The sequence below is a fragment of the Falco cherrug genome, chromosome 5 (genome assembly GCF_023634085.1).
Source record: "Falco cherrug isolate bFalChe1 chromosome 5, bFalChe1.pri, whole genome shotgun sequence".
In the NCBI taxonomy this organism is placed as follows: domain Eukaryota; kingdom Metazoa; phylum Chordata; class Aves; order Falconiformes; family Falconidae; genus Falco; species Falco cherrug.
The window spans coordinates 56,092,559-56,118,089 of NC_073701.1; the positions used below are offsets into that span (position 1 = coordinate 56,092,559).

At 40.2% G+C, this 25,531-nt stretch overlaps 1 protein-coding gene across 8 annotated transcripts in view; it reads right to left on the reverse strand.

Moving 5' to 3' along the window:
* The window catches only part of GRIP1 (glutamate receptor interacting protein 1), a 328,966-nt gene that overhangs the window by 137,788 nt on the left and 165,647 nt on the right, over positions 1-25,531 (reverse strand). Inside the window, exon 1 of one of the 8 annotated variants that reach the window (XM_055712780.1) lies at positions 23,197-23,338. The exons of the other annotated variants lie outside the window; for them this stretch is intronic. Within the exon in view, the coding sequence (XP_055568755.1) occupies positions 23,197-23,251 (55 nt within the window). The 5' untranslated portion in view covers positions 23,252-23,338. Of the gene's footprint in view, positions 1-23,196; positions 23,339-25,531 lie in introns of those variants that run through there. 8 annotated transcript variants of the gene reach the window in all.

Here is a 25,531-nt window from a genome sequence, read left to right on the forward strand (position 1 = left end):
GAGTTATCTACTGGCTAATTGAAGGTAAATGCAAGTGGTGTGACAGTGACACATAAGCTCTTCCTTACTTCCTTGTCCAGCTGAGATCTCGCCTTGTGTCAATCAATTTTCCTTGTGTAGGGAACATAGCCATCTAAAATGAGGCCTGTGTTCTAGTTCAGGGTTAAGCATACTAGAGATGCACCTACTTTCTCAGCATTGAAGTGTAGATCTAGACCTAAATTAAAGAAGTAACATTTTCAAAAGTAATGTGGGCGCTTCTGTCTCCAAATCTCAGTGAAAAACTGTGTTAGATTTCACCTGCCAGTTTTCACATATTTTTGGTTAGAAGGAGGATTTATGGTTAAAGAACTTTTCCTTAGTATTTGTATTTGGTTGAGTAGTTCCTTCAGAGAAACTTTTTAAAGAACTGTTCAGACATTTTAGATGTAGAGATGCTAAACAATAGCAGTTACATGTCTAAATCTTACACATGCTATGGATTTCTAATTTTACATTTATTAGTCCAAATTATTTTATATGCAGGGGAAAGATGCTTCAAGTTATTCCTTCAAGTACATACTTAAGAGGTGGGCCATATTTTCAAAACTGGTAAATACCTAAAGGTTGTTAAAATTAATTTAGTAATTAAACACGCTACAAAATATGGGAAAAGTTTAATCACTGTCATTTTTTTTAGCACTAGAATTTCCAGTGTTGCACTAAAAAAAGACTTAAGAGCCACAGCACAGGCTCAAAGGTCTATAGCTCTTACAAATAAGCTTCCTATCTAGAACCCAACCTCTAAAAATTCTGAATCACCAGAAAAATTGTGAATATTCTTATACAGGACTTGAAAAGGTGATAGATAATGAGACCACAACACTTTTAAAAAAGAGGACAGGCCAAGGATTTTTTTTGGCATTCACAGAACTGTCAATCTCAAATAAAACCAAAAGCAAATCTGATGTGCAAGGTGTCCTAACCTCCTGAAGTTTTGCAGAGGAGACAGAAGCGTGAAACCTGAGCTCTTTTGAGAAAGTTTTGAACACCTGAATTCATAAAACTTACAGAAAAAAATCCTACTGATTGTTTCAAAAGGAATTTGCTTCAAGAAAGTAGGAAAAACTAAAACCACAGAATACTCGCCAGTTGAAGGATGACTTGCAGAAGCCCATAACTTCAAACAAGTACTTTTGACAAATCTTGCTATGACCTATACGCACGAGAATGTTTTCTATTGTAGGAATCTGAAAATGTAATAGTGCCTGAGTTACTGCAGTTGGACTAGATATACACACTTAGATGTGGGAAGGGAATTCCTGAGGTCTGACAAACGAAGACATTTGCCCTATGTCAATGCTTCTGCAACAGCAACTTGGAGTATAACAGGTTTTGTAGGGTTAAGTTTTTCAAGGTTCTTTCCTTGTAGTTTGATTCTCTTTTAACAAGTTTCATATCTCTCAGGATGTGCAGAAACACAAAGCAGTATGTATGTGCATGCCATATGTGTGTTTGCGTGTGTGTGTGTATCCATCCAAATGTCTGGCCTACAAACACATGTTCACTGTCTTAATATCCACATAAATATGGTACATTGCTTTTTAACAAATACAAAATATGGTCATAGTGTGAAAGTATAATGCTGCAAAGCCACCAAAAAGACAAAAGCAGAATGCATAATGAAGCGCTGCTTTTTCCTGCCAGTAATTACATTTGTGTGAGAACGACTACAACCACTATCATTTATCATTTCTGGTGATGGAAATCTACGGTTGCATGGTTACATATTCTATTCAATTGAGAACCCTACTGCAGCATTAGAAACATTTGTTTTAGCTTATTACAATATCCTTGAGAAGTTTTCAAGAAATATTAAAACATACCGCTACACCTCTTGCAGTACTTCACAATTTACCAAGCACGTAAGACTGACAGGCAATAACTATGCAACTGGCTGCCAGCCTAATCTCCGTAATGACCTGCATTTCATAGTTGTTAACACAGTTATCAGAGTCACACTATCACCAAAATGCTGACAAAACAAAGTGGGAATGACAGCAAAATGCCTTCCCCCCCCCGCCCGCCTTTTTTTTGGGGGGGGGAGACAGGACAGATGGATGACAAACCTGAAATTTATCCTGTAATAACAACATTCTCAGTACTTTTTGTAATGTGATTTTTTTCCAATGAGTTTCACTATTTATATCAAGATACAAGCTGCAGCAGCATTTTCACTAGGGTCTGTTTTTTTAAATACGTATGCAGATCCTTGAAGGATCAAACTCTACAAGGCTAATGAATGTGCACAAAATTCAGGTAAAATTATTAGTACCAAAATGAATTTTGAAAGAATTAACACATGCAAATATACTGGATGTCTCATGCTAATACAGAGAAGACAAAATATAGACTTACAACATAAAACTCATTTAAGAACCAACTATAAAACAGAGTATCATCTTATTTGAAACCTTTCATCTCAATCTTTGAAACTTTTCCTCATCCTAAGGAATTTAGCTTCTTTATAAGGCTGGAAATTATTTAACCCAGAACTAGAATTTCAACTGAATGCCTTATAAACAGCATTCCTTCATCTGTGGCATAGTAACAATTCCTGTGTTGCTGGTAGCAACTGTTAGCAAGAAAAATGTCACTATTTTATATTTTATGGTTTAATAACTTCCTTCAAAATGAATGCAGTACTTAATCTGTGCCCAAGCACTACTTGTGCATGTACAGACACAGTGAATATTTGTAATTTTTTTTATTAAATCCTTGCAAAATTGGGAGTCACAGAAGTAGGAAAGTTCTTCCAATGTCAACTCATACATCAAGATCCAGGCTCATAGAAACACTGGTCCACTTATTACTTCACCTACTATGTTGTTCATTCTGAAGCTAAAGCTGAGGGGGACATAAAATAAGTTTTTCAAGGTTCTTTCATGGCTCTTGAGACTCATTTTGCCTTTAATAAGTTTTACAGCTCTCAGGATGCTCAGAAACACACAACAGTTCTTTTCACAGAAGCCTGTATCAAACTACACCTGCACCCAGCTTAATATTTCTCCTTTACCCTTGGTATCTACCCCAAGCAATGATGCAATATCATGGAAAACTCTCACAGACATGGTGCTTTCTGGGCAGTCTGGCTTGCCAGTCATCTTTCAACCAGAATTCTTCTATGATTCTCTTTCCACCTCACTATCTGTTTTTACGGTAACACAAGAAAGGTCACTGTAACCTCCAAATAAAATACACAAGCATCCATTAACATGACATGCTTCCCATCTTTCAGATTTTGTAGAAATACAGTTGATGTTTCCCAGTATGTATAATGCCTTGCAGATTCCTACTTTTCAACAGTGAACACAAAACTATTTCAGCTAATAACTAGTAATTATCATGATCAACTGTCACACCTAATTTAATTTTAATTTTATGTAAAGGTTTTCTATACAATCCAAAGTGAAAATAAGCAGATGAAGAAAGTGCAATAGTGTACCCAGTATCCATTTTTTTTTCCTCACTGATAAAGCAGATTTGCAGGTTTTAAAATACTAAACAATTGCTACTTTTTATGAAGTTATTTACAAAGCTACACAAAATGCAGATATATTCAGCATTATTTTTCAATTGCTCTCATTTATTGCGATTTCTTTTAAATGACTCCTAGCAGTTTACAGTACTACATTTAAGCGTTCCAATTGGATGCATCTTTAGGAAGATTTCATCATACGTGTTTCCCCTCTGCATATAATGGATCAGATCTTATAAAAAAGCTGAACTTCAAAATTAGAATAATAAAAAAAAAAACCCGAGCTCTATACTTTCCAAGAAGGAGCTTGCTGCACATTCTGAATCTATTTTAAAAAAAAAGACAAATGGACAAACAGAGAAGCCATTGTAGCACTGCAACAACGTGGCTGGTACAGAAGGAAGAGAGAACTGCACTGTAACACTGCTCTGTCAGAGCCGATCCAGTTGCCTGTGTGTACTTTCAGAAGTAGTATAATTTAATGCAGTGTATCTTTCCCATTATCCTAATTTCCAGGTTTTTCTCATACTTGTCCTCAAAAAGATTATTGCAACAATATGTTACCATCACTACTCTTTCAACTCTGGGATTAAGTACACTACACAATTCACAATGATAGGATAGGGTAGGAACCATGCACTGCGCAGAGTGTTAGGAACCAGCAAATGAATGAAATACACACTTTAAAGTTTCGGGGTGATAGAAGGACAACGACATCTATCCCCCAGGAAAGTAAACCTGATAGCAATAACAGAACTGTCTACTTATATCACAATTTGATCAAAAGCACTGGAAATCCCTGCCAGTACTGAATGATGCATTTAGGAAAATAACATTGCACTAATAGCTTGAAATACGACTTTGGGTCTATCCTCTGCCTGGGAGAAGATGTAACGTGCAATGTTGTTCTCCTGAATGATATATACCAACATGGAAATTTGAAATTTCTATATGTAACATGAATTATTCAGAATGTGTGTGCAAATAACATTATTTTATACTGGGTGATGTGTGGATATTGAATGGCTATTCCCAACTGCAGCAAGACTTTGATTCCTGAAACATTTAATTTAACTTCCACAAATAAGATATCTAGTGAGATGCAGCTAAGATCTCTAGTGAAAAGAAGCAACTTAAAGGAGGTCAAAACCAAAGTCAATGGCAAAGATGTATTTGCATAGAGATAAAATTCCTAGTGGTTAAACCAAAAAAGCATGAGTCTGGAGATTCCAATGTCTTCACTGTTAACATCTGTCACTCAAAGTCCCTCTCCTTATAGCTGCTTCTGGAAACCTTGTCAGGACCTAGAGTCAAGGTCAGAGATTATTTACCTTTCCTTGGCTCCCAAAATGTTAAGCAAGAAATGCGGTCAGGCAACAGGAGGCTCTGCTCATCCCCATCAGATTTATCCTCACTATGTTTGTTTCCTGTGATGGTGTAAATCCAGAAAGCCCCTCAGGCAGCAGGTGGGAATTAAAGCACAGAAGCCTCACACTCAAGTCACAAAGAGATATCATGGCACCCCAGATCAAAAAACAACTACCACAAAGCATGAGAACACTTCTATCCTACCCTTTGTAAGGCTCTAAGGAAAAAAATGGTAAGGAGGACAAGCATCAAATGATCTTCGGCACATCCTGCCCTAGGCTGAGGCTGTATCCACATCTTTGTCTAATATCCCTAGACAGAGTATGAGAAGAGACTCAGAGCCCAGAGGTGCTGCTGAGGATCAAGCAGGGAATTGGACACACCACAGCAGTTAATCATGTTTTTCTTGTATTTTGTCCAATACACAAGGCTTCACAGTTTGCATATGCAAATAGAAGCCACTCCTGCTCCATAAATCAAGGTTGTTTTGAAAAGGGAGAAAATTACTACAGCAAAAGAACAAGTATGTGGTGTACACAGAAGCTGTTACTTTTTAACTTCCTTAAAATATAACCACAAGTGCCTTAAGGGACGAATATCAACCGCTTTTACAGTATAAAAATAGTATCTGCTAATTTATCTTCTGCACAGCAAACCGGGAGACAAAATGCTGGCCTCTGTAGATGCTGAGATCTACACAAAAATCAAAGAAAACTCCTATTTTAAATTGACTATTGCTGCTACATTACCTTAGAGTTTGTGAAATCAGTTACAGGACAGATTTTACTCTAAAGAGGTTCCCTCAAATAACAAAGGAGCTGGTAATTTCCAAAAGACTCCTACAAAACTAAACAGAGATGATCTCAGACACTGAGAGGAGACAGGGAAACAAAATTGACAAGTGCTAGAAGCTTACAAAACGCCAGCAGCCCTCTGTGAAAATGGCTGACCTGGAACAGAGTTCAGCAGAGTGTGATGTTTGGCAGTCCTGACACCACATAACCATGAGGAATTAAAACTCTTTCCAGATAATTCAGAATACTCTTGTCAATCCTTGGAATGAAATATTGCCACCACCCTCTTAATCGTTCCCCACTCAGATGAGTTAAAATTCTCTACTGTTTTAAGAATGAATGTTCACGTAGTCAAATCCCCATGATTCTCTCACCATTCTCCATTCATAAAGTTTTCCATTTTCCTCATAAATAAGAATACCAGTTAAAAACAAGAACAACCCAATAAATATATTACAGGATGTAACACTGATTAAAACCAGTTTTTTCCAAGGGATCTGTAAAGCCAAGTTTGAAGAGAAAATACAGTCAATTCGATAGAACATTACAAATACAGCTGTGGATCTGTCTCAAAAAAATGAAGCTACCAATTTTCTATAATCAGAGAGTTTCAGACAAAAATATATGACTTCAGCCAAAAACATTGTCATAACAGATGGATGAACTCCGCACAACTTCAATGCATAAAGCGATGACTACCAACTCTCAATGGTAGCCCAAACCACTGCCTTGTGAAAACATGAACAAACAAATTGCAACTACCTAGAATGCTGGAACATGGAATATGGAACAGTCTATCTCCTAAGGTTTGAAGTCTGACAGTTTAAGAGTTCAGTCAGGAAGGCACTGGATTTGTATAGAGTAAAAAATATATAGATACAAAAATATTTTCCCAACTAGGCAGCAGAAGTGTGAATGGCCTGCATTTTGTTTCACAGTGTCTTCCACTCCTGAACACACTGTCCTACAGTGATATTAAGGTGATTACTTGAGAAATGGTTGAAGGAAGCCACCATTTGCCAGAAATTAAAGTATGGCCAACATTTCTCAAGCAGTTAACATTTTAACTAAGTTTCTAAACCAGCCAAGTAGTACTACTATTTGACAAATACCTGCCATATCAGTAAAACTGTGTTTTAAAGAATTATAAACCATTGTTACAAAGAAACTTTCTGACTGTTCATCAATGTAACTACGTGATATCCACTAATAATTTATTAAGCCTTAATAAATTACAGCCAGATATAGCTCTGACCTTTGATAACATGACATGCTAGACAACAGAGGGGCGTTAAAAGACCAAGGACTTTCAGTCTTTGGGACAAGGACCTTGTCCTAAGATCTTTAAGTGACCAAGGATCACTTAAAGAGTTATGACCGCTGAATGCAATACAAAAGCTGATGCATTTCTCCAGCTAAGGCTATGTCATGAATCATCATGTCTACATTATACTGCTCCTGCAGCACTACAGCTGGAAATGATCTGGGGATCATCCAGAGAAAGAATCAGCCAATGACCACCCCTTAAAAATCCAAGCTATTATTTTTTACCTATCCTGAGTGGAATAGATTCAACAGCAGTTGCAGAAATGGTCTCCAACATTAACTATCAGGTAGCTGCTTGATGCTCAGTCTGTCTCCATTGCAGATAATAATACAGCTCTCCAGTCAACCCATTAATGAAGTTCAGCTCCATTTCAGGTGAGACTCACTGACTCAAAATCCTTTCCAAATCTCACTTGGCCCCTCTGTCCTCTGGAAAGGCCACTGCTCTTTCTCCTGCTTCAGTCAGTCCAGACCCACCATCAAAATTTCCATCAGAGGATCTTGCAGGAACTATTTTGGACACATTTGGTCCATGGTTTTCTCCACATATCTGGACCCATAACTTTAGCCAACTTCTCCAGACACGTGTCTTAGGAAAACAGTTTTGCTTAAGCTCCTAGCATTTGGTTTCTAGCATCAAACTAGCTCCTCTGACATCGCTTTCCTTCTGGTGATGCAGACGCTCATTTATGTTTGTTTGTTGTGGGTTTATATGATGCTTGAGCATCTCCTGAAGAGGACCTATATAATGCTATTACACCCACATCCTTAGCCATATTTTTGCAATGCTGCAAGGACTGTTTCTATACTGTATTTTCCAGCTACTTCTGGTGCCTCTGCAGTTTAAGGAAAATTTCTCCTTACTCTGCACCAAGATTATCTCTTCCAGCTGATACTTTATTCTCACAGATGGCGTGAGTATATACTTTATTCTCATAAATATCTCACAGGTTGTCCTGTCTCTCCATCCCAAGTTTCCCACCAGGATTACCAGTGAATATTTGGCCTGGCATATTTACTTGCCAGCAGGTCAAGTCATCACAGAAAAGTTCGAGCTTCCTTTTAGGTAAAAGCTTTCATCCCAGCAAGCTTTGCTTTCATCCACCTTTCTTACAAGCCATCCCATCCCAAGTGTCCACACCCAGCTACAGGTTCCTGAGATTTGAGTGGGACAGTGCTCCTGAGCTTTTGTTGGATGAGTCTCACCATCCAGGGCCAGCAGTGGGGTCACAGAGCAGGGCCAGCTGAGCTTGCCTCTCCTCTTTAATCCTTCCCTTACCACGCCAGCTTTGGCAAAGAATGCTATAGACACAGAATTGTTAAGAGGCAGCTGAATTTAAAAATCAAATTCAGGAAAACAACTACCAACCATGTAAGTACTGAATTACTTTGGGCCTCACTGTCCTTTTCACATGGACTACTGTTTTTTGGTTATGTTTCAGCCATAGGGGTTTCTAGTACATTAAGATACCATCCCATGGGCAACAGATAAATTTAACAGGGTTCTGATTTCATCTGTAGGTCCCTTGCTAATATCATCTGAGGAGAAAAATTAAATTCCTGAAACAAACCTGGGATTCCCAGCCACAAAAACAAGCAGCACCCGCAGTCAGTAGCTGCACCTATCTAAGCTGTCAAAGCAAGTCTTTATATCGGAGATGACCAATCTATCCAAGCGTACTCCTGTACAAGTAAAACCATCACAAGGAGAACAGTCACCCCAGCACGGGCACCAGCTATGTTGGGAGTCTGAGGGAAGTGGGAACACTCCAGTGGGTGCCCAGGAGTCCTGCTTCATTGGGGCAGAGGAGCTTTAGGCAGCACAGAGAGCTCATTCCTAATGCACTCCAGTGACCCCCATCTCATTACACCGTGCTTCATGTTTCCTCCCAAAAAGCAGTGGTTCAGATTAGCCAGCAGCCCCAGTACTAGGACTTATTATAAGGATTCAGCACATGATCTCTTTCTTCTTATATCAGATATGTGGGGCTGGAATGCAGTGTGGATTCAGATTTCCAGCACTTGCACCTACAATTTTTGTTCTCTAAACTTGGTTTGAGAAGCTACACAGAATGCTTTCAGAATCTCATCTGAACCAGTAAGATCAGAAACAGAGAAAAAGGTTTGGATGTGCACAGATACCACAAAAGGGGCAGCTGAGGAGGAGGCCAAGAACAAAACTTTAATGTAGTTCATGACTCAAGGAGGTGGTATTAGATGAGCAAATGCTCCAGTAATATGCCGAATCCATTAGCAACTCCAAATCAGACAGACAGTCCCCATGGATTCATGGGACAAAACCTACATTTACAGGAAGACTATTCCCATTTGCAGCAAAGGCTTACCAGAATAAAAACCCTTGTAATGAAAACCAGCAGAAAGAATAAATTACCATAAATTCTTTGTATTTCAGCTGCTCGATAATAAGATGGGTATAAACTTCACGCCCTCTACACGAGAACATTCCTGAATATCCTGATGACACCCTGATTGCCAACAATGATGAAGAAGCTTTAATCCAGCCACGTTCTCACTCTTTCACTCATACAATCCATGTTTGCTGTTCTTCCTATTTAAAACAAAGTTGATCTTGAAGTAGCAGGTCTGATTTTGTTTATCTTAGCAACTAATTAAAAAACCACCTTGACAGTACAGTCTTCCCTCCACAACCACATTTTTAGGAAAAGATGAGCTTTTGAGAGTCTTTCTTAAGCATAACTGAGTTTTCCAGATACATAATTTAGCTATCCACTTGATAAAATATTTAGCAGTTGTCTTCCAGAATATTCTCTCGAAGAAAGAGCATTAGCTATGTCTTTAAGATGTTCATGGAGTGAACAACTTTTTGTTACATGCTGTAAAGTTCCTTCTAAACTACTGCATTTTACCTATTTTATATTTATCATCCAAATAAATCAGCAGAACAGTGATTATTTCTTTACTTTCATAATTTCAGATCTCAGAGATGAATAAGGAACTTGAAACTGACTATTTGAGTATCCTGCTACACTCTTCCTCATTTTAAACTTGGGATTAATCTATGTATTAAAAATTCATCTATGTAGAGAGATCAAATGGTGATCTTTTTGCATACAGATATGCAACACCACCAATGTGATTGGTTGCCGAGAACACAATTGTTCTAGATTTTAGATTTATCTCGCTCTTCTAAGGAAACTAAAATTTACAATTATTCCTTCCTACATCGTGTGAATCTTTTATTGTAATTATTTGGGATTTGATCTATTGCATTAGCTATTATATCCAGTTTCAGTAGTATGATAGCCTTTGCATGTGAGTCACATATGTGTATATATAGACACATGTATGTTTAGATAAACACACATATCCTCCATTTTTTATGACTTTCAGGTGCTTTAATATTTTCCACAACCGTGAAAATTAAACACTGAATTTAATTTGCTTTGCTTTATTTTATTCACGGACCCCTTGAAAGTAGTGCATGGACTGTGAATAGTCCATGGGCCACACACTGAGTAACATAATTTCCATCTAAACCTTAGCTAAACCAGTTAAACCATTCAGACCTCTAAATCTAGATTTAGTTTTCTAAGTTACTGTGGCTTGGCAAAGCTGACCTTTTTCACCTCATTAAGCTTAGGCGAAGATTATTCCTGATGTCACTACCCACCATAACATTAAATTTTGTTAGAATTATATACAGATTTTCCATCCAAGTTTGTAAATTGTTCATGATAACTTTGCAAGAGTCCTTTGGTGTGATGTCCTCAGCTTTGTAGTCAACATTTATCTATGTCTGTTTGTCAGACTTTAAGTTTGTTTCTGAACAGTAATCGTCTACTTTGTTCTTTTGCTATTCACCATGATTTCTGACATCTTCAAATATTCTTCTCTCTCCACCTGTTGGGGCATAAGCTCCAGATATCAGAGCATTTGATGTCTTAAAGACACGAGGAACCACTGTAAGTACAAGTCACCTTGGCTCTTTTCAGTATCATCCCTTTGCTATTTTCTTTTTACTATAACACATAGTAGCATTTGCTATGAAAAGATCAGAGGAAATGTCACTTACTCTGACTAATTATGGCTAGATGGGGGCTGGGGGAGGAAGCTCATTACAGTAATTTTTTGGCATGTGAATGAGCATGTGAGTGGATATGTGACTGTGCTGAGTGCTGCTTTCAGTGGGACAATACACTGGAAATGTTAGCTTTGGCCCTAATTTCTTCTTAGGCAGCTGCCCATCAGCTTTCATCAGTAACAAGACCATACAAGTTTAAAATTGTGACAAGTAAAAAAACACACACACAAAGAGACCAGATTCTTTGATTCTTAATGGGTATGATGTAACTATCGAGCTCTGAACTTTCACCAAACATAAAATTGCCAAAAGCAAAAAAAAAAAATAATCCAAGTGTTACTGTATTTTCCCCTTTTTAAATACTTGACAATTTAATTTTTTTAGGTCTTTCTTCTTGACATAACCAACTACAAAATTCTCTATTTTAAGTGCAGCAAAAAGAAGATGCTATTTTTTTTATGCTACCCAGGGCATCACTTGAACCTTTGACAAACTGAACTAGTGTCTCAGCATGTTGATCTGGAGTTCTCAAACTGTGACGCATGTACAGACACAACATGCAAACCACTTCAAAACAGTATGTAGCCCATTTGGCTAATGCTAGTTCAAGAAGGTCCAACTTCCCCTACTGTCCAATGGCAGAATTCAGGAAAAAGTTTGGAAGTCAGTTCCCTAATCTGTTGGCAAACCATAAAAAAGAAATAGCCTGAATTCACTACTGCCTTTGTGACCCCTACCCAGGTACTTATTTGCAAAGGTGGAGGCACTTCTTTTGACAGCCAGGGGAAAAAAAAACAACCCAACACCAAAACACAGAGTAGCATGGAACAACACAGCAGGTCTGAAACACACGCTGAAAGTCAAACTGACTTGGCTAGTACTGTTAAACTACCATTTGACTTACGCCTAAATTGAGATCTGAAATCTTGAATACAGATGCAAAGCTCAGTACTGAGTACACCACATCCCAGCCCAACAACTCCAAGCTCTCAATCTGGGTAAATTGTGAGGATGTGAATCCCGTAAGGGCGAAGTTTACACTGTGATCAGAAAAATTGCTCACATATTTTGTAGGGATTAAGTGAAAATTGCATGAAGATTTTCTGTTACGTTGGACAAAAGAGATCTCCTCACTGTGCTGCTGCCACAGATGCAGCAAAAGGGAAGTCAGTCTTACTCCCTGGGGCTACAGTTACTACCTCAATGCAGCTGTCAGCCAACACAGAGCAGCTGCTGTTCAATATTACATAGCATATGCGCCTAAGTGGATCTCAGACTGGCGTTTGCAGGAAATCCTGCTGCTGGTGGTTTGATGGCCTTGCTTGAACCATCCTGACACGGTCCATAATAGCAATGCAGAAGAGGGAACTGTATTCTACAAAGGGAGCTCAAGCTTAACCTACCTTCCACTTGCTCCTGCTAGCCTTTGGAAAGGCTCATGCTGCCTTGGAAGGTCTGTAACATTGAGTAAAAGTGGTCGTCAGGCACATTTATCACTGTGTTATACAGCTTTAGAGTGAAAATGGAGACGAGATGCAACTAGACAACATTCCAATTGCTAAACTTCCAGGAAACTCCCTCACCAACATTACACTTCTCTGCATATTTTTTAAAGTAGTAAACCAAAACTTACACATAATCCCTTTTTTCTCTGTTCCTTCTAATTCTTTGAGAAAGTAGCTATTAATTACAAAGTTTATGTTTGTTCCTTTTTGAAGCAATTTCTTTTTACTTTCAAGGAATTATTTTTTTTTTGTCCAGTAAAAAAGAACTCACACCAATTATATTTATATATATTTGCTCAGGTTGTGCTTTCTCTCAATTACTGCTTTTAGCTTAGTGGAACAAGAACTGTGATAATTTATGCTTAGGTTCAGCAAAATGTAGTTCTGACCCACAGGTGCTATAACAATATCAAAATATCTTAGGTCTACAAAAATTTGTGTACATGTACATAAGCATGTAAGTAAAGGAAAAACACATTCACCCTGTCACTGGAAAATTTAAAATACCCCAAAGGTACCCTCCTTTTGACTGCTGGGGAGAAGGCAATGATCTATCAACTTAAGCCTCATAACATGGTAGGAAATTTCATCTTTGTTATTCACGATTGACTTATGATATAGCTGAAAACAACATGCCCACAATATCTTTACAAAGCTGCACTGGTCTCTGACAGGTCACAACATATACTGGATGCCCCTGCCAAAAAAAAAATAATCTAAATGCCAGAAACGATCTCTTCTGCCAGGCAGGGCTGTCAAATTCTAGTTCATTAAAAGCATAAATGTTTCCTTGAGAGTATTGTGGATTTAAACTGCATTTTATTGGTGACATTTACCAATGCGCTATAGTAATTCAGTCACTTGAATAGCTGGTATTTCTTTGCTAAACATCTTTCTCAATTCACCACTGAGAAGCTAAGGCAGAGGAAGCCTGTTAGATGAGACGTTATTTCCAGCAACATTTTGTTCCCCACAAAATTATACCTAGTGTTTGCCTCTTTATAATCACTGCAATCTGGACTAATTTTTCTGGCCAATACACTTTCAGGGAAGCTGCCTTTTCTACTAAAACCATCATACCCAACAGCATTGATGAAAACTGAGGATAAGCAGTTCAAGGGATAAGATGTAGAGGTTGCAGCGGAGACTTATGTAATGCTTCCCCTTTCGCTGTAATAACAACTTTCTGGGCTGAAGCTTTCTTTTAACCTTCACCCAGGGCTGAATATGCTAAATACAGAGTCTTAAAAGGTTCCTAAATATTAGAGGAGTGATGCTTTAAAACAAACCCCCAAGAGAAGAAAGGAGACAAAAAGGACAAGTATCTTTAAAACTTCATACCCTCACAAAAGCGAGGGAGTGACACGGCACCTGTGGTAACACTGTGGTAGCTCCGTTTCACTTACATGCCTAATAAATTCAGAAGATGTTAATACAAAATTTTTAATTACTTCCAATATTAGCAATCAGATTTTCCCTGGAAAAAAACCCAATGTTATGAAGAGGTTTCATTTTGCTTGCAGCTCACATGAACTGGGCCCTTGGGGATAGTCTTTACCCAGGGCAGTCTTCCCTGCGTGTCCCCCGAGCAGCCCTCTCCCCAGGCCAGCAAAACTCCCACCGGGAATGCAGGTAGGGCGCCAGAAATTAGGTTACCTTTTGTCGATTTAATTCCAGCTGTTTGAAGAGGTGCAGTAACGCACACTGACAGAGAGACCCGACCGCTTACGGGCTGTGCCTGTGGCGGGACCTTCCGGCAGCACCACCATGGTGGCAGAGAATGAAGTGCAGACGGGGCACTACTCCCTGGAGTCACGCTGGGAGACAGATTAAGCTGCAAAAGTGCAGAAATCTGCCTAAAAATGCAGGTGTGCTCTTATCTCTATTCCAGAGAGTATCCCAAACTAAGTATTCATAAAGCATGTGAGAGAGTGAGGTCCACCCATCCCTAGCGTACCTGGCCACACAAGGAACCACAGCCCATTTCCACCCGAAATCTCACCTTACATTACGTCTTAAATTACCTAAAATGTCTAGGTAAGCACTACTAAGTAATTGCAGACTTTAAGTGGAATAAAATACCTTCACAAAATGACCAGTTTTTAACCCCTACTATTCAACCCCCGGCAGCTCAGGCCCCTGTTTTTCCTCACACTGCACGCACCTTTCCAGCAGCAGAGGCTGTGCCCCCAGCATGAGCTGCCTCTGCTCCACCTCCAGCTTCTCTCACGTCCCCCTTCGCTTCTCTTTTCCCTGTTGTCCTCTTCCCTCTTAGCTCTGCAGATCTGCAGAGCTCCCAGCAGTGCTGCATCTCACGTTCCTGCTGCGTGTGCCCTGGTTGCAGCTCAGGCCTCCTTTGCTCCCCACCGGAGCACACCCCTCGCCCCCCCCCCCCCCCCAAGCACTGGGGGCCATGGCCCCACAGCCGACTGCAAACCCAAGGCCTGATATGCACACCGCCTCTTTTCTCCTACCCCACGCCGCCCTTCTCCTTTCCACGTTTCCTCAGGCTTCACCTCTGTTCATGTAATTCCGTGGAATTCAGACACTTCTTTCAAAGTAACAAAAACCTCATGTGGGCACCGGACAGGCCCCGGCAGAGAGCTGATTTGTTTGCAAAGAAAAATCCAGTGCTCTCATGAGAATGCAAAGATGGACGTATGTTTTTGTACACTGGCAGAATTTGCAGTGTCTATCCCACTGTATTAACACATGCTCTCACCTAGCCTTCTGCTCCAGCCTGCCTCGTACCCTCTATACTACTCTGGGATGCTCATCCAGATTGAGCTCCTGGCAGAAATGAGACGCTGAAGTGTTTTTTAATCTCTGCCCTCTGATTCTGCTAGAACTACTTGAAAAGGCAACAACACTGAAGATCATAGAATCACCGAATGGTTTGTGTTGGAAGGGACCTTAAAGATCATCCAGTTCCAGCCCCCCTGCCATGGGCAGGGACACCTTCCACTAGCTCAAAAGCCCCATCCAGCCTGGCCTTGAACACTTCCAGGGATGGGGCATCCACAGCTTCTCTGGGCAACCTGCTCCAGTGCCTCACCACTCCCATAGTGGGCAATTTCTTCCTTGTATCTAATCTAAATCGACCCTCTTCCAGTTTAAAGCCATTACCCCGCGTCCTATCACTACATGCCCTTGTAAGAAGTCCCTCTCCAGCTTTCCTTTAAGCCCACTTTAGGTACTGCAAGGCAGCTGTAAGATCTCCCCAGAGCCTTCTCTTCTGCAGGCTGAACAACCCCAGCTCTCTCAGCCTGTCTTCAGAGGAGAGGTGCTCCAGCCCTATGATCATGTTTGTAGCCCTCCTCTGGACTCGCTCCAACATGTCCACATCCTTCTTATGTTGGGGGCCCCAGAGCTGAATGCAGTACTCCAGGTGGGGTCTCATGAGAGCAGAATAGAGGGGCAGAATGATCTCTGTTGACCTGCTGGTCACGTTTCTTTTGATGCAGCTCAGGATATGGTTGGCTTTCTGGGCTGCAAGCACACGTTGATAGGTCATGCTGAGCTTCTCATACACTAGCATCCCCCTAGTCTTTCTCCTCAGGGCTGTTCTCAATCCATTCTCTGCCCAGCCTATATTTGGGCTTGGGTTTGCCCTGACTCACATGCAGGACCTTACACTTGGCCTGGTTGAACTTCATTAAGTTCTCACAGGCCCACCTCTCAAGCCTGTCAAGGTCCCTCTGGATGGCATCCCTTCCCTCCAGCGTGCCGACCACACCACACAGCTTGGTGTCCACAGAGATACGAACAAGATAAACTCATGAAACATTTGCAACACACTTCTATCCTGCAGCAATGGTGATGGTCAGAAAGACATTTGTGCAACACCCCATCCATGAGCCAGCTTAGGGTTTCATTATTTACAGCTCAAATGTCTCACCTGCATTCATATTAAAACTGGCACACTTATCAATAAACTATTTCAGTTAAACTTTAATATTTAGACAGCCTACAAACTGCTGCATAATAATTCTTTTTCTTTCATTTTACTCAGAATATTTTTGAGAGAAGTACTGCTATCCCTATCACGCAGCTAGGGACAAGGCACAAAGTCCAAGACACTTGCTGAACTGTGCAAGAAGTTCAGCAGGAACCAGCCAAGAACTCCTATAACCCACCCAGCTCCCAAAAGAATACACACACTGGGAAGAACACTCCCTACATGTTACAGGTGCAACAGGTATCAGAGCTGCCATATCATATACCAGCTACTAACAGCTGATAGATATCAGATAGCTAATGAACACTTACAATCACTTTATATGACGGCTTGCCGCTGTCTCTTCACAACTTACAGGCGCCTGCAGGCAATTATTCCACCTTATCTAAGCCAGAGATATTTTCTCTGCAGAACTCCAGCTATACACACATTCTCAGACCATCAGGGCTGCAGCAGTGCTCCCACTTTTAAGTAGTACATGCTTGATATGGGAAGTATTTTTACGTCTCTCTCTTCTCTCAAACTTTCACACAGATTGGTTAGTATGCTGCTGTACTTTAGATCATCCTGAATAATTAATAAAGAGTTTGCCAGTTCTTGAATATATTATCAGTGAAGAAATATTGCTTGAACTTGTGAACTGTGATCAGCTTGCTGCAGAAAGGAAAATCTTTTCTCCTCACTTCATTACTTCTTACAACAATACATTCAAAGAAATCCTTTGAACAAAAAGACAATGTTGCAAACTACTAATACTCATTAAATAAAATGAATCTGCCTCTTTTGTTCTACACATACATGGTGCTGGAAAGCCTAAACAGCAATTACAAAAGGAACATCTTTTTAACAAATATTAATCTCTCTCCCTCTCCTTAAGCGATTGTAACACAGGCACTGTACCATTTCAAAGCAATCTTAAGAGTGCCTTTAGCCAGGATTGTTTTAAGTGCAAATAAAAAAGACAAGATGGGTGAAAAATCTAGAAGGGAAAAAGTCATGCACTCTGCTCTGCTCTCTCACACTTTGCCAACTTCAGTAACTGTTCACAACCAGTGATGCAGAAAGAGAAGAAAGGAGGCAGGGGTTGTATCTCAGACTGCCATGGACCAGCTGGGTGATATAGGGCAGGTCATGGCCAATCTCTGCCTTCATTTTCTTATCTAACAGTCTCGCAATAAAATACATTATGGGTTGGTGTTGGTTTTTTTTTAAATACAAAACAAAAAAAGATCCAAGTCCCAAGAAATAGGATTTTTTTTTTTTAAAAAATAATTACTTCATTACAAGCACTAAGAGCAGCGTCAAAACTTCCCTTGCTGACATACTGATCTACAGCTCTCCCCTGTGGACTCTCTCCTATCTTCTCATCACGTATGTGCTAATGGTTCCTGTTAAGGAAGGGCTGCATCTCTGGAGGTGGCCCTAGAGCTCCCGAATGCTAGCAGAAAAGAGTTTCCAGATTTTGCTTCCACTCTTTATTCCTTCCCTGCAGTCTGTTACTAAGTCAGAAGAAACACATAGTTCACTTTTAGAAATACAATCGAAAAAAATTAGGGAACTGGACAACCTGGATAAACACGTGTTTAGTATGAAAAACCTCAAAGCATACTTCCAAAACCCCGACTGAATGCACAAAACCAGCAAATTCCTGTTGACTGCCTATTCATATAACTTGTCAGCACACTTAGTTTTCTGAATGTTCAGAACTCATAGGGAACTAACCTATGTTCAAAAGTCCCTACAGATATTGCTACTTGTGATTCTTACTTCAAATCCAGCTGTTGACTCAGTTCTTTTACTGTAAATTTGTATTTTTATAAACAACTTAATGACAAAAAAAGACCACATAGTTAGAATTACTATTAAAATAAGGTACCAGCTGGCAACTTGCTGTCACAACCAGGGCTGATTCTCTGGAACACTGGAAAGTTTGTAATAAAATACTATACAGTCTCTTTGTCAAGGCACCATTTTAATTTCATGCCTTCAAAAAAATTTCTGGGTTTGCTCTTCTTGTAGTTGCTTGTGGACAAAGCAAAGTATAACCTACATCCAGTTACATTCAGAATTCATCCTTTGATGCTTTAGGCCTCTAACCAATTTTTAGATAACCGATCATCTTGTGAACTGGAGTGCACTATCCCCCATTTTAGGCTTGCTTTATTTCACTGTATCGGAAACATATTGGGAGCATAAAAATCTGCGTCTGCAGAAAGGATCTGTATGCGCAGTAGGTGATGAATTATCCTGAAGATACACTATAAAGCTTTGATGGATGAAAGGCAGACCACTCAGCTCCTTACACTATGCGCTGTGTAACAGCAGTTGACATCTTTATCAGAGTGCTCTTATTCTGTTTCCATTATAATAATATCCAGAATAATATCACTGATCTGGATATGTTAAAAAATACATTCCGGCCCCTTACAGAGAGAGAGATACATTTCTATATGCAACTTTACGCAGTAGACACAGCTTCCTAAAAGACCTGTTCTTGGGGCTAATAAAGGGAAAAAACGAACATGTCCGTACATAAATTAACCACCACCAAGGCTCTGTAATGCACTGCTTGAAAGGCAATTTTTAAACTATAAAGTGGTTAATTTAGCTGTAAACCTGACCAGCTTACACATTTCAGCAACTTTTCTCTATTGTACTACAGTGCTACGCTTAACATAATTACTGTAAATTGTGCAATTCTGATTTAGCAGGTACAGTCAATGTAAGCGATTACCACAGACTCTTTGGTATGCGCAGCATACTGCTCAGTAGGGGCCAAGGTCTTACAGAAATAAATTTTGGGGGAAAAACCCCTAGTATTTCTCCACCGCACACAAAAAATTCTACAGCACAAGCAGCTGTACAGAGAACAGATTTGTGGTTGCGCTAACAACTTCAAATGTGGCATTTCCTCATATTCAACCGGTTCAAATGTGTTACCACTCTCTCTAAGCCCAGTACTTCTCATAGGGACATCTATAAAAATGGCTACTACTACAGATTCTTAATATAGCTTTTGGATTACCTTGCTCTTTTGGGATAGGAAAGAGAAAAAATTAAAAAAACCCTCTTCTCAGTGCAAATTTTAGTAGCTAATATAGTAGAGATGATACCTCTTTTCAGAACTGCTTAACTACTTGCAACATTGCTTAAAATATATATACACATACACACACATATGCATATATATCGCCAAAAACATATAGATAATCAACAATAAAAAGAGATCGGGCCAGCAATATTTCAGCTCAAAGGTAAAAGCATGAGAGATTTATGCATGAAAGAAATCAGTTAACTACAGCACAAACTCCCATCCACCATAAACATTTTAACTGCTATAAAAAAAAAAAATGTAAATTAAAAATAGCATAGAAACATCACACTGGTGTAGAAACAGCACACTGGTGTAGAAAACAGGATTTTTTTTTTTGTTCTTAACTAGACAGACTAGATTGAAATTGAAATTCAAACCATGTCTCAGCATGTATGAGACAATGGTCTCACACAGCACCCTTCTTGCAAATTGCATCATCAAATAAAATAATACTTTTCTTCCATAGTTGCCTGTTAATGGATGCAAACATAGAGCTTTACCTAAGCTTGGTAACATGCAATTTCATTACTGAAAATGGACTGACCTTCAAAAATAAAGACTCGCAAAACTGAAGTGTAATACACATTAAGGGAACTAATCTCATAGTATTTTGAATTTACTGAAAAAATAACTATCGTGCACATCTTGTTTGCCACATATTTTGCCCTAAGAGCATGTAGTTGATACAGTGGAAATACAGAGGATGACTTGGGTGTACAGCAGCCTCAGATGCAGTGGCCCTTGTACCCAGAGGCTACATGGCACAGACCCCAAACCACCCCGTGATTCTACGACTGGGCCTGTGTCCTACCACTGGTGTAAGTTTGAGGGTAGAGGACAGAGAAGGAGACCAGTGTTCCCACGTGGAGATGATCTTGGCGTGGAGGACAAGAGAGGTATGCGTTGTCATGCTACAGGAAGGATGAGCAGCAGTGGGTCACTGACCAGGTTTTAGAGAGTGTGCCCACAACTATAGGGTATTTTTGCCTTGAAATTTGCTCGGAACACTTGATTTTCCTGCTGGAGATTTTAAAATGACAAAATAAGCATGTGTAGCAATACAAAGAGACACAGCTTTGCTTTTTCCTTGGAAAGGTTAAGATGAAGCACAGGAAGAGGGGAGTGTAATTGTTGTAAAACACAATATTGCCTGAACATCTCCCTGTTGGGTAGAATTGCTTTTGGACAGTCTCCAGTTGCCCACATGAGGCATTTCTTTTTACGTCCTTATCTAAAAGAACAACAAATGAAGTTACAAGCTTACTTTGTCAAGACAGGCATATGACATACACAAAAAAGGAAAGCAGGTATTTCCACTTTTTGATGTACAATTAAACACACGTGTGTAATCAATTAAAAATACAAGACACTAATCAAGTGTGCAGCATACCTGTTTCTTTTTACCACAGCAGGGCCCAAAAGAAAGTAAAGAAATTATTTTGGCGAACTGCACAAAGGTATAGCATCAGCACAGAAGAAAGAGACCCTAGCAGAGACAGGCTGGGGGAAAGTACTAACGCAAGGAAAATTGCTTTTGGGGCAAAGGAATTCAAGGAAAGCACCAAACCTCAGGACTAGCAAGCTAGAAGGGGAGGGGACCTCCCAGCTGATGCAGCAGCAGGAAATTACCAGCTGGTGGCATGAGTGGTGCCACACTAAAAACGTGAAGGTCCACCCCTGTCCTTAGCTAGCCTGATTGTGTTGAGCTGTCTATAACTGGTGCCTGAGATGCAAACCCCAAGGCCACAGAATGCAGAGGAGTTAGCTAAAAGAACAAGGGTTTTACTCAAAATGGTGCAAATTCAGGAGCCTATCAATTAGGACAGCAACTCCAGTCTGGCAAGCATAAGGATTACAAAGGAATATATGAACGTACCTTTAGATTGCCTTTTTTTTTTTTTTTTTTTTTTTTAATCAATTGTTAATAGTAAGACAAGCATAAAACACACATCTTTAATGTAAAAAAATCAATAGCATCATGCTGGTTCCTATTGGGAGGGAGTGGGAGGAATGAGGAGTCTCAAAGGAAGTTAAGATTATTTCAAAGGAGAAAAAAAACCCACTACCCTGAATTCTGTTGAACGATGGAAGTGTGAAAGAATGAAGATGGCTATGATGTGTAGGAATATTGATTATTCCCGGGGAAACTGTATTTAAATGGAGCAACAACTCTCATCAGTGAGACACTAAATTAGTGCCCAGATCTGTCTTATAAAGACATCAACAGACAAAAAGATTCCTCAAACCAGGAAAAGAACACGCTGACTTCCAACCTGATAAATGCGTAACAGAGCTACCAAAATAGAAACATTTTACACAAAGGAGAAAAACAAGCATTACCCAGAACAGATTTGAAAGAGAAGCAAATCTGCAGAGGAGGGGATGATTAATAAATATTTGAGTTCACATGTTTTGAACAACGTGGTCCCATACAGCAGTCTAAAGAACAGGAAAATGCATTTTGTAAGTTCGATTGAGATATTAAGCTCTTTTTCCATTATTGGCCTCATAGTATTAGCATCTTATTCTTTCATGCTTCTGCAAAATAAAATACTAATCGATTTTGAGCTATACTAATAATCAAAGGTTTCTCATTTTTTCAAGCTAGACTGATACAAACAGTTTCATTCACATACTGATGTGTTTCCAGCTGCACAATAATGGCCATTAAATGTTTCACAGTACCCAAGCTAAAAACCAGAAGCTTCTTGTTTGCAGACACATAATGCTATACAATGTTGCAAGTTTACGCAACAAAAATGAGCCTAAATCCCAAATCAAACCTTTTTACACTGAGAAGGAAAAATTAACAAACCGAACTGATTTTTTTAGAAGAAATTAAGTTATTTTTAGAAACTAAGATATGTTCATTTCTGAAGAGGGAAGGTACCTTATCCAGACAGAGGTTTTCACACAGCTGCTTTAATAATCACACAGGACTCAAGTAGAGAAAGATGCAAGTAGTATTTTAAAGTTATGAGCAGTAAGACCAGAGGCTACAAAGATCTACAGTAACATAAAATGCACACTGCTCTAACAGGCAAATTAACTTCACAAGTGTGACATGTGAGTGCAGCCCTAAAAAAACACATGCTGCTGTCCATACTTCATCACATACAACAGTTGCTGGCATCTAAAGCATAGCTAGAAATCACTTACGAAAGATGTTAAACAACAGAAATTCATCCTGGATATAGGTCCTGAGTATCACTGTCAGTGGTTCCCAGTAAGGCAGAGCATGCACTGACCCAGGAGGGACTCCTCTGAGTGGTTAGCAGAAATACAAAACAATTATACCCCACAATAACTTTAGCACTTCACTTGGGAAAAAAATCCTCCTTTTAGCAATGAAAATAAGAGGAAAACAGGAACCTATCTTCCTAGCAGGAGCACAGCATGGGACACGTAAGGGTTGTAACTGAAAGAGCCCCTACACCTTTCTGTATTCAGAGTTCTTTGTTGCCTGACAGTGAACTGGAAGGACGGTCATATTTAAAAGTAAAAACATCAGGCTGTGTCTCCGGAAGGCTGCAACAGAGCCCCTGAATGAATAAGAAGGAAAACACGTTACCTTTAGCAAGTCTCCTCAGGATTTGACAGCGGCATTTAAAAGAGACAGCTATCATTCTCGCTGCCTGCCTCCCCTGGCAAAGCGCGCTCAGGGCTCTGCTCGGGTGAATGCAGCAGAAGCCTGTGAATTCCTCCTCCCGCACATACCCAGCAAAGGTAGCCCCAGCGGGGAGTGACAAAGCTTAATTCCTCTTGGCTGATGCAGGGATCAGCTCTGTGTCATCCGGCAAATCTGTGTCGTTCACTACTACTACCACCACCACCACCTGCATGAGGAGATGAAGGGCTCACAAAGCACTGTTTCTTTAAAAGCTAGAAAGCATCCAGCTGCACACAGGGATGCAGATATCAGAGGGAGCCTTTCCCCAGTCTCTTGCATTCCCTGACCGTGCAGGGAGAGTGATGGTTGCCGTGCCAGGCAAAGGGCCCTGTGTTTCAGCAGACGTGGCAATTTTTCTCCTCTTCTCTCACATCTTTCCTTTCCCTTACACTTCCCTCTGGATAAATAGGACAAAACCACCAGGCATCCTACTTCTGGGGGAGAAGGAGCCTATTTTGAATGGAAAATACTCTAATCAAAGCACATTAAAGATTTAATCTGTAAGGAAGAAGAAAAGAAAAAGCCTGATTTTATAACCAGGAAAGCTTTTTGACAATTGTAGACAAGTATATTACAGCTATTGAAGCACAGACCACAGGGGGAGGGAGAGAGTCAGAGGGAAGTGATGGATTGTTGTGTGTGGGCAGGACCGCCAAGCATCTGATCACAGCAAAATAAGTAAAATGATGCTGCATAGAAAACACACAGTGAATCAGGTTTTCTCCCCTCACTAGAGAAGAGAGCAGCTTTTAGTGCACCTGAGAATTTATTTTGCCAAACATTGCACCATTTGTAAGATTTTGTAAGATTTCTTCAGCCTACCAGGAATTTTATGTCCTCTTATGCCTATTTAGACAGCAAATTAACCTGCTTTTACAATTCATTCAGGAAACGATGAAGTGGAGCACACTGCTTAAGGGAGAGCTCCATCCCATCTTTTATGAAATTACTAAAGGACAAATCCAACATTCTAAAAACCAAGCAAGCAAACCAAAATAAGCCATAAAGTTTGCCCGGTCAGATTTATGCACAAAACCCAAGTGCTGCATCAGATACTCTCCTTTAAAACAACAGATAATTATTTCTTTGTCAAGACTTCTGCTTCACTTTGGTGATATATTTAAAACTGTCCTCATATACCCTTGTCCTATTCACCTGCTTTGCTTACAAAATTGCTCAGTTTATCTTCTCCCATCTTTAATCCATCGCTATATTTACTGTTATGGTCCCGTGTTAGGGTGTGCATCTTCTACTGTCAGCTACAGAAAGCCAGGAGGAGGTATGGACAGCTTTCACACTTAGTGCCATTTCTCTCTCCCTGCCTGCTCCATGCTGCATCAGCAGCTCCAGGCTTGCCATCTTCCAACGCACTATTACAGTGATTGTTTTTCTTATTTTTGTTTTATTGGTTACAGCAACAGCCGTATTTCCAAGGCCAGGGTGAAACACTCCATCAGTACAATTGAAATTGCCCAGACAGGCCTGGTGAAAATTGATTTTATTTCGCTGTCATTAAAACCAGATAGGGGTAATAAAGTCATCTGTTCACCAACCTTGTTAATGCTTCCTAGCGGCTGTTGTACCAAACAGCTGTAAAATCCAACCAGCAGAAAAGCAGATGCACCTGAAGCCATGGGCTGATCATTCTGACCCTGCTGCTGCAGACCTCTGGCCCGGGATGGACAGGGCATGCAAGCAGGGCTGAAACCATGGGAAGAAGGTGGAGATTTAAGCCGGTGTAATTCAGTGGTCAAGAAAGAAAATGGAAAAATCTTGGGACTATCACGAAGGGGAAAATGGAGAGGAGCTCTGTACTGTCATTCCCCCATAAAGACGAAACCAAGAGAAGAGTAAGTGGCACTCTGCCTGCCAATATGCTTTTTGAGGAGAAAACTTGCCACCACTCTTTCTTGCCACCTCCCGGCTCAGGTAACAGGACTCCACACCAATGATACCAATCAATAGCACCTGTATTCAATTTCCTTTCCGCTCCACTGGAAAACTGTTCCAGAGACCATCACAAGGCTACAGCCCCAGCACGCAGCCCCTGCTCACAGCTCTTTCAGGTTTGAGATGCCGGAGCTGCCCTGAACTCACTACTCCCTTCCTGCAGACCAGCATCCAGAATCCTTATTACTGTCTTTTCCTCTGCCAGATGCTCCTCCTTGATGCCATAGATCTTGTGGTGCCCAGACAGACCCATTTAAACACCTTCCCTTATCTCAAGGTTAACCAG